This window comes from Chiloscyllium plagiosum, chromosome 33, assembly GCF_004010195.1.
Source record: "Chiloscyllium plagiosum isolate BGI_BamShark_2017 chromosome 33, ASM401019v2, whole genome shotgun sequence".
NCBI classification, from domain to species: domain Eukaryota; kingdom Metazoa; phylum Chordata; class Chondrichthyes; order Orectolobiformes; family Hemiscylliidae; genus Chiloscyllium; species Chiloscyllium plagiosum.
Genome location: NC_057742.1, coordinates 42,433,610 through 42,443,468, shown reverse-complemented (window position 1 = coordinate 42,443,468; position 9,859 = coordinate 42,433,610). Strand labels below are relative to the sequence as shown.

Below are 9,859 nucleotides of genomic sequence, written 5' to 3'. Positions count from 1 at the left end.
ACCCACCCTCCCATCCTGGCGCTTTCCCCTGCCACCGCAGGAACTGTAAAACCTGCGCCCACACCTCCTCCCTCACCTCTATCCAAGGCCTCAAAGGAGCTTTCCACATCCATCAAAGTTTTACCTGCACATCCACTAATATCATCTATTGTATCCGTTGCTCCCGATGCGGTCTCCTCTACATTGGGGAGACTGGACGCCTCCTAGCAGAGCGCTTTAGGGAACATCTCCGAGACACCCGCACCAATCAACCACATCGCCCAGTGGCTCAACATTTGAACTCCCCCTCCCACTCTGCCGAGGATATGGAGGTGCTGGGCCTCCTCCACCGCCGCTTCCTCACCACCAGACGCCTGGAGGAAGAATGCCTCATCTTCCGCCTCGGAACACTTCAACCCCAGGGCATTAATATGGATTTCAACAGTTTCCTTATTTCCCCTTCCCCCACCTCATCCTAGTTTCTAACCTCCAGCAACTCGATCCCCTGACTTGTCCGGACTTGTCCGACCTGCCCAGCTCCTTTTCCACCTATCCACTCCACCCTCTCCTCCCTGACCTATCAGCTTCATCTCCTTCCCCACTGACCTATTGTACTCTATGCTACTCTATCCCCACTCCCACCCTCCTCTAGCTTATCTCTCCATGCTTCAGGCTCTCTGCCTTTATTCCTGATGAAGGGCTTTTGCCCGAAACGTCGATTTCGAAGCTCCTCGGATGCTGCCTGAATTGCTGTGCTCTTCCAGCACCACTGATCCAGAATCTGGTTTCCAGCATCTGCAGTCATTGTTTTTACCCAGTACCTTTCTGTCTAGACCTTTGTTTAGTGGATATGTTGTTAGGGGTATCTGTTCAGAATAACTGTTGCTTTTATGTTATATTAATATCATTAGCACCTGCCTGTTGTGTTTGCAGAGTGCCTGCTGTATGGGTATATTGATTTCAGAGTTTCACTTGGTCAATGTACCCAGCATCCCTTGCTGTTTGGCCAAGTTGGCAATCTATCTGTGTTGTAGCAGCCAGGAGGCTATTACACCAGCATCACAGATGCCAATCTTCAGCTAATTTGATTCACTGTGTGTGATATCAAGAAATAGTTGGAGTCACTAGATCATGCAAAGGCTATGGGCCCTGGCAGCATACAGGGAGAAAGTGAGGACTGCAGGTCAGTGTCGAGAAGTGTGGCGCTGGAAAAACACAGCAGTTTAGGCAGCATCTGAGGAGCAGGAGAATTAACGTTTTGGGCATAAGCTTTCATCAGGAATGTTCTCTTGCTCCTCAGATGTTGCCTGACTTGCTGTATTTTTCCAGCGTCACACCTTTTGACTCTGATAGCATGCTGGCAAGAGCACTGAAGACTTGTGCTCCAGAACTTGCTGCTGCCCTGGCCAAGCTGTTCCAGTACAAGGGAAAATGGTGGAATTGTGGTAACGTCACTGGACTAGTTATCCAGACACCAAAATTTAATGCTTTTGGGACATGGTTTGCATCCCACTATGGCAGATGGTGAAATTTGAATCCAATAAAAATCTGGAATTATAGCCATATAACCACCATTCATGCATCGGATTCACTGCCATCCTTTAGGGAAGGAAAACTGCTGATTTAAATGTGATTCCTGAGCTGCAGGAGCATGTGAATTTTGAACTGAATTCTGGGCTATAAGAGATGGGTACTAAATGTTGGCCTAGTCAGCAACATCTACATCCTGTAAACAAATAAAAAAATCCTACAAAACCTACTGTGGAAAATTGCCCAGTTATGTCGAGCATGCAAAAAGCATGACAAATCCAAGCCAGTCTCTTACTGCCTCCTCTGTCTACCCTCAATTGTCAGTGAAATGGTGTTAGATGTCATCAATAGTGCTTTCAAACATCATTTACTCAACAATAGCTTGCTCACTGCAGTCCAGCTTGGTTTCCACCAAGGCCACTCAGCTTCTGATCTCATTGAAATGTTGGACCAAACATGGATCAGAGAGCTGAAATCCAAGAAGTGTGGTGGGAGTGATTGCCCTTGACATCAAAGCAGCATTTGACTGAGTGTGGCGTCAAGGAACCCTAGTGAAACTGAAGTCACTGAGATTTGGAGAAAGCTCTCAATTGGTTAGTGACATGCTGAGCAGTAAGCATGTTGGTTGTGGTTTTTGGAGATCAGATATCTCAGATCCAGGCCTATCTCTGCAGGAGTTCCTCAGGATAGTGTTCTAGGCCCAACCATCTTCAGCTGCATCATCAATGACCATTAGGTCAGGATTGGGGATGTTCGGTAATGATTTCACAATGCTGAGCAAGACCTGGACAATATCCAAGCTTCGACTGATAAATGGCAAGTGAATTTGTGCCACATTAGTACCAGGTAATGACCATCTCCAACAGGATAGAGTCTAGTCATCTTGGCAAAGATATGAAAACTGTAAGTGGTCAGGACAGAGTAGTTGAGGAGAAGCTCCTCCCATTTGTGAGCAGAGTGAGAACCAGAGGTCACAGAATTAAGGTAATTGGCAAAAGCATGGTTGGAGACACAAAGAAAAACATTTGCAAGCGGTGAGTGGTTAGAATCTGAATGTGCTGTCTAGGAATCTGATGGAGCCAAATTATTTGAGGTTTCCAAGAGGGAGTTGGATTATTATCTGAACAAGAAGAACGTACAGGACTATGAGTAAAATGTGGGCAAGTGATGCGCGTGAACTGCTCCATCACTGAGCCAGCACATTTATGACAGGTCGAATGGCCACCTTCTGCGTTGTAACAAGTCTATTCTATGATTTTCTTTTCCCCTAAATTGAAAAGACAGTTTGGGAAGAGTGTACATTATTCAAGCAATAACTTGAACTTAAGTTTTAGCACAAAGCGCAACTTTCAAGTTGTGAGTTGGATCAAATAATCATCTCTGCCATTCGGCCTGACAATTCCATTAACTCATCATGCCATCTTCATCCCATTCTTTTCATGTCTTCCATACCATTTTCATGACATGGAAATGCCGGTGTTGCACTGGGATGGACAAAGTCAGAAGTCACACATGACACCAGGTTATAGTCCAACAGTTTATTTGAAATCACAAGCTTTCGGAGCACTGCTTCTTAATCAGGTGGTGTTCATCTAATGAAGGGGCAGAGCTCTGAAAGCTTGTGATTTCAAATAAACCTGTTGGACTATAACCTGGCATTGTATGACTTATGACTTCACACCATTTCAAGTCTGCCCTCCCATTCCCAGCTGAAAATGTGTTGCTGGAAAAGCGCAGCAGGTCAGGCAGCATCCAGGGAACAGGAGAATCGATGTTTCGGGCATAAGCCCTTCTTCAGGAGAAGGGCTTATGCCCGAAACGTCAATTCTCCTGTTCCCTGGATGCTGCCTGACCTGCTGCACTTTTCCAGCAACTCATTTTCAGCAGGGTGGGAGGAGGTGTAGTCCGGGTAGCTGTGGGAGTCGGTCGGTTTGTAGTAGATGTTCCCATTCCCATCCCATCCTTCCTATCAATTCTGGCTCATGCTTCACAAAAACACTGGACTGAAATTTGTTTCCTAGAAACCTAGCCACCACCTCTGAAAGCAGGAGGCAACCCTGCTTAGGTGGGATCCACAAGACATTAGTCTCATCAGGACTGACACATAAAAAACAAAAGAGGTCTAAGGGAGGTTTAGTTCAAAGGAATAAAAATGACAGAAGTGTTGAATAATAACCTCACCTCATGGTTTACCAAGTATTGCCATCATTGTCAGTCTTACCAAACCAGGCTGGTGTCTACCAGACTTAATGATTTATCTGTTCTGGGGTGACTTTGTAAGAAATCTTGAAGACACAGGTCTTTCAGTCAAGAGGCTAAGCCTGTAAGGTGGTATTCTCAAGTCAGATATAACAAGGGTGAATGCGACAGTGAAAGAAGAGTTCAAAAAGGATTAAAATATTTAGGGAAGAAATCAGGAAAATAATTGATAAAGTATTTAAATTTACCGTGTCTTCTGTGTTACATATTCCCTACTAAAAGAAGCAAGCAAATCGATAGCAGCGATGTCATATAAATATTGACTCAATGATGCCAGAAGACTAGATGACAGCTAATACTTTCCTTAATTTGAAAAGGGCAATGGAACAGAGAAGAGTAGACTAATAATATTAGTAGTAGCAGGTAATTTGACATCTAAAAGGATGTAACAGAAGAACATGTGGCAACTGAAGATAAAGTGTGAACATGAGTTGTAGGTCATTTCTACAGGCTGTGTAAAGAAATTCTCCCTTACATCACCGCTGCACCCCCTGTTCAAAATTTTAACCCTGGATCCTCCTGTCCTTGTTCTGTTTACTAATGGAGACTGCTTTTCCTTATCTGCCTTAGCCAAATCTTAACATATGCTTTGACATTTTAAAAAAATGATTAATTCATGGTACAGTATATGGGCATCACTGGTTTACCCAGAGTTTATTGTCCATCCCTAATTTCCCTGCAGAAGGTGGGGGTGAGCTGCTGTTGTCCTTAGGATGTAAGTGCTCTTACACCCACAGTGCTATTAGAGAGGAAGTTGCAGTATTTTGACCCAGTGATAGCGAAGCACCATATATTTCCAAGTCAGGATGTTATGTGACTCGGAGAGGTTTTTCCAGGTGATAGTGTCCTGCTGTTCTTGTCCTTTGAAGTGATAAAGGAGGTGAGTTTGAAAGGTGCTCTCAAAGGAGCCTTGGTACGTTCCTGCAGTCCATGTTCTAGCTGGTACATGCTGCTGCCATTGTGTATTAGTGGTGAAGGGAGTGTATTTGGAAGTTGTTGGAAGAGGCAGTGGGGGGTCTTTTGCCAGTTTTCCAGTCAGCTGATGATGTCCCTGTCACCACTACAGACTTGTTTCTGAAGAATTGGGGAGGAACATAACGTGTGTTGAGCTATAAATGGTTCTAGGTTTCTGAGATATGTTAATACGAACCATCAGATCATGTTTGTGAGTGTTTTCATGTCTATGCATATTTAACATTTGTATTTGTAGTACATATATACATATTCAATATTTGTAACACACATATATAACGAGATGTTTTAGTCTCTCTCTCTCTGTATTATTCACTGTACCTTTAACCAGTTTTCCTTCTGAATCTGCAGCTGTTTTGTTATGATTTGACCATGCCTGCATATGAGAACTTGGATGATCACAGTATAGCAGGGAGCAACAGCGTGGAGCCAGGTACAGTCTGAATCCATTTGAATCTTACCGTTGGCTAATTGCCAAATTCTAGTTGCCAATTTCAGTACTATCCTGCACTATACCACCTCACATCCAGAAAATCAGTAACAATACTGGAACTTCCTTACCAAATTAAAATCTCTCAATTAACCTTAAACTTTTCAATCAACTCCTAGCCTTCACAGCCCTTTTCATGAAGGAGTTTGAGATTTTCACTACCTTTTGAATGAAAAATTGCATCCTGATTTGACTCCTGAATGTTCTAGATTGTCTCTCTCATTCTGGTTTTCCACGTCAGAGGAAATGAATTCTTTATACCCTGTTGAAGTATTAAATCATTTCAAAGATCACGATTAGATCTCCTCTCAACTTTCTATATTTAGAGCAATTTAAGAATCAGGTCAGTGCAATTTAGAACATTGTACATTACAGTGCGGTATAGGCCCTTCAGCCCACGATGTTGCACCGACCTGTGGAGCCAACCTGAAGCCCATCTATCCTACACTATTCCATTCTCATCCACATGTTTATCTAATGACCATTTAAATGCCCTTAAAGTTGGTGAGTCAACTACTATTGCAGGCAGTGCGTTCCACATCCCTACTACTCTCTGAGTAAAGAAACTACCTCTGACATCTGTCCTATATCTATCACCCCTCAATTTGAAGCTATGTTCCCTCATCACCATCCGAGGAAAAAGGCTCTCACTGTCCACCCTATTTAACCCTCTGAGCATCTTATATGTCTCAATTAAGTCACCTCTCAACCTTCTCTCTTACTAAAACAGCCTCAAGTCCCTCAACCATTTCTCATAAGACCTTCCCTCCATACGAGGCAACATCCTAGTAAATCTCCTTTGAACCCTTTCCAAAGCTTCCACATCCTTCCTATAATGCGGTGACCAGAACTGTACACAATACTCCAAGTGCAGCTGCACCAGAGTTTTGTACAACTGCAGCATGACCACATGGCTCTGAAACTCGATCCCTCTACTAATAAAAGCTAACACACCGTATGCCTTCTTAACAACTCTACTAATAAAGACTAACACACCGTATGCCTTCTTAACAACTCTATCAACCTGGGTGGCAACTTTGAGAGATCCATGTACCTGGACACTGAGATCTCTCTGCTCATCTATGCTACCAAGAATCTTACCATTAGCCCAGTACACTGCATTCCTGTTACTCCTTCTAAAGTGAATCACCTCATACTTTTTTGCATTAAACTCCATTTGCCACCTCTCAGCCCAGTTCTGCAGCTTATCTATGTCCCTCTGTAACCTACAATATTCTTTGGCACTATCTACAACTCTACTGACCTTGGTATCATCCGCGAATTTACTAACGCATCCTTCTACGCCCTCATATACACCACTAGTAACTGAACTCCAGGATGAGCATTTCCCATCAACCACCACCCTCTGTCTTCTTTCAGCTCGCCAATTCTTGATCCAAATCGCTAAATCACCTCAATCCCATGCCTCTGTATTTTGTGCAGTAATCTTATCAAACGCCTTACTGAATTCCATATACACCACATCAACCACTTTCCTCTTATCCACCTGTTTGGTCACCTTCTCAAAGAACTCAATAAGGTTTCTGAGGCACAACTTACCCTTCACAAAACTATGTTGACTATCCCTAATCAACTTATTCATCTCTAGCTGATTATAAATCCTATCGCTTATAACCTTTCCCAACACTTTATCCACAACTGAAGTAAGGTTCACTGGTCTACACTTACCAGGTTTGTCTCTACTTCCCTTCTTGAACATGGTGACAACATTTGCTGTCCTTCAGTCTTCTGGCACTATTCTTGTCGACATGACGGCATAAAGATCAAACCAAAGGTTCTGCAATCTCCTCCCTGGCTTCCCAGAGAATCCTAGGATGAATCCCATCCAGCCCAGGGTACTTATCTATTTTCACACTTTGCAGAATTGCTTACACCTCCTTCTTTCGAACGCCAATTCCATCCAGTCTAGCAGTTTCTATCTCAGTATTCTCCTCAACAGCATTGTCTTTTTCCAGTATGAATACTGATGAAAAATATTAATTTATTGCTTCCCCTATCTCCTCGGACTCCATGCATAACTTATCACTACTATCCCTGATTTCTCCTAGTCTTTCTTGGACCATTCTTTTATTTCTGACATACCTATAGAAATCTTTAGGGTTTTCCTTGATCTCATTTGCCAACGACTTCTCATGTCCCTTCCTGGCTATTTTTAGCTCTCTGTTTAGGTCTAGCTTGTAACTCTCAGGCGCCTTAACTGAGCCATCACATTTCATCCTAACATAAGCCTCCTTCTTCCTCTTGACAAGAGCTTCAACTTCTTTCGTAAACCATGGATTCACGTGTTCGACCACTTCCTCCCTGCCTGACAGGTATGTACTTATCAAGGACCCACAGTAGCTGTTCCTTGAATAAGCTCCACAATTCAATTGTGCCAATCCCCTGCAGTTTCCTTTCCCATCTTGTGCATCCTAAATCTTGCCTAATCGCATCATAATTGCCTTTCCCCCAGCTGTAGTATATACCTATCATTTTCCTTCGCTAAAGTAAACATAACCGAATTGTGGTCACTATCACCAAAGTGCTCACCTACCTCCAAATCTAACACCTGACCAGGTTCATTACCCATTACCAAATCCAATGTGGCCTCACTCCTTGTTGGCCTGTCTACATACTGTGTCAGGAAACCATCCTGCACACTTTGGACAAAACCTGACTCACCTAAACTACTTGAACTATAGTATTTCCAGTCAATATTTGGAAAGTTAAAGTCCCCCATAACAACTACCCTGTTACTCATGCTCCTATCCAGAATCATCTTTGCTATCCTTTCCTCTCCATCCCTGGAACTATTTGGAGGCATATAGAAAACTCACAACAGGTCAATTCTCCTTTCCTGTTCCTAACCTCAGCCCATGCTACCTCAGTAGATGAATCCTTTCTGCTATTGTAATACTGTCCTTGACTAACAATGCCACACCTCTCTCTCTTTTACCATCTTCTCTGTTCTTACTGAAACATCTAGATCCCGAAACCTGCAACAACCATTCCTGTCCCTGCTCTACCCATGTCTCCGAAATGGCCACATCATTGATGTCCCAGGTACCAACCCATGCTGCATGTTCACCCACATTTTTCTGGATGCTCCTGGCGTTGAAGTAAACACACTTCAAACCATCTTTCTGCTTGCCGGTGAACTCTTGTGATCTTGAAAACCTCATTTCTGACCTCACTGCTCTCAACCTCTTGGACACTGGAACTACAACTTAGGTTCCCACCCCCCCCCTGCTGAATCAGTTTAAACCCTCCTGAAGAGCATTAGCAAATGTTTCCTCCAGGATATTGGTAACCCTCTGGTTCAGGTGCAGACCATCCCATTTGCAGAGGTCCCACCTACTCCAGAATGAGCCCCAATTATCCAGGCATCTGAAACCCTCCATCCTGCACCCTCCCTGTAGCCAAGTGTTCAACCCCTCTCTCTCCCTATTCCTCACCTCGCTAGCATGTGGCATAAACAACAAACCAGAGACAACAACTCTGTTTGTTCTAGCTCTAAACTTCCACCCTAGCTCCCTGAATTTCTGCCTTAAATCCCCATCTTTCTTCCTACCTATGTTATTAGTAACTATGTGGACCATCCCCTCAAGGATCCCGAAAACACGGTGTGAGACATCATGACCCCTGGCACCAGGGAGACAACACACCAACTGCTCGTCTCTCTTGTTTCACAGAACCTCCTATCTATCCCCCTAACAATGGAGTCCCCAGTGACTAATGTTCTCTCATCTCCCCCTTCCCTTCTGAGCAACAGGGACAGACTCCGTGCCAGGGACCTGTAGCCAGTGGCTTTTCGACATGTCTGCAGCACTTGTCCTTCGAGATGTTAGAGTTCACAGGTTTGATAGGTGCTGTGCAAGGAGGCTTTCAGTTACCACTATGATTTATAACACTGGTACACCCTCCTGCTACAGTGCGTCACTGATGGAATGAGTGGTTGTTGGAGGTGGCAGTTGTGATACTGATCAAGCAAGCTACTTTGTTTTGGATGATATTGAGCTTCTCGAATGTTGTTGGATTTGCACTCATCCAGGCAAGTAGTGAGTATTCCATCTCACACCAGACTTGTGTCTCTTTATATGGTTAAAAATTACACAGTACCAGGTTATAATCCAACAGGTTTATTTGGAAACACGAGCTTTCAGAGCGCTTCTCCCTCAAAGAATTTATCACAAAAGATTACCATGTCATGCAACTGATGCGATATATTGAACAAACCTAGATTGCTGCTAAGTCTTTCATCTTTTAGAATGGGTTGCAAGTTTTGGTTCATTAGTATTTAAATCCCAGAACTTCTTTTAAGTCACATTCTTGAGATATAAGGTTTTATAAAAAAAGGTGACATTTCAGCTCAGACAATGCATTAAAGGTATAAGGTTAGAGTCTGTCTGTCTCCCAGGCTTGAGTCAGACTGGATCTATTTCCAAAATAGGAATTCCAAAATGTTACATGGATTAACTTTGTGTGCTTTTTGTGCAAAATAGAATGTATCTGCAAATACAATTCTTCAAATGCAAATTTACCCCATAGACTTAACTATGTGTGTGCATGCATGACAGAGAGAGTGAGAGAGTCAGTGTGTGTATGTGAGTGTGTGTGTGTGTGAGTGTG

General features: G+C 43.4%; 1 protein-coding gene across 1 annotated transcript in view; it reads left to right on the top strand.

The window, feature by feature from the left end:
- Window positions 1–9,859, top strand: part of LOC122539646 (solute carrier family 15 member 2-like) — a 103,429-nt gene that overhangs the window by 27,582 nt on the left and 65,988 nt on the right. The window contains exon 2 of the mRNA XM_043674644.1: window positions 5,092–5,173. Coding sequence (XP_043530579.1) covers window positions 5,113–5,173 — 61 coding nt within the window. The 5' untranslated portion in view covers window positions 5,092–5,112. The remainder of the gene's footprint in view (window positions 1–5,091; window positions 5,174–9,859) is intronic.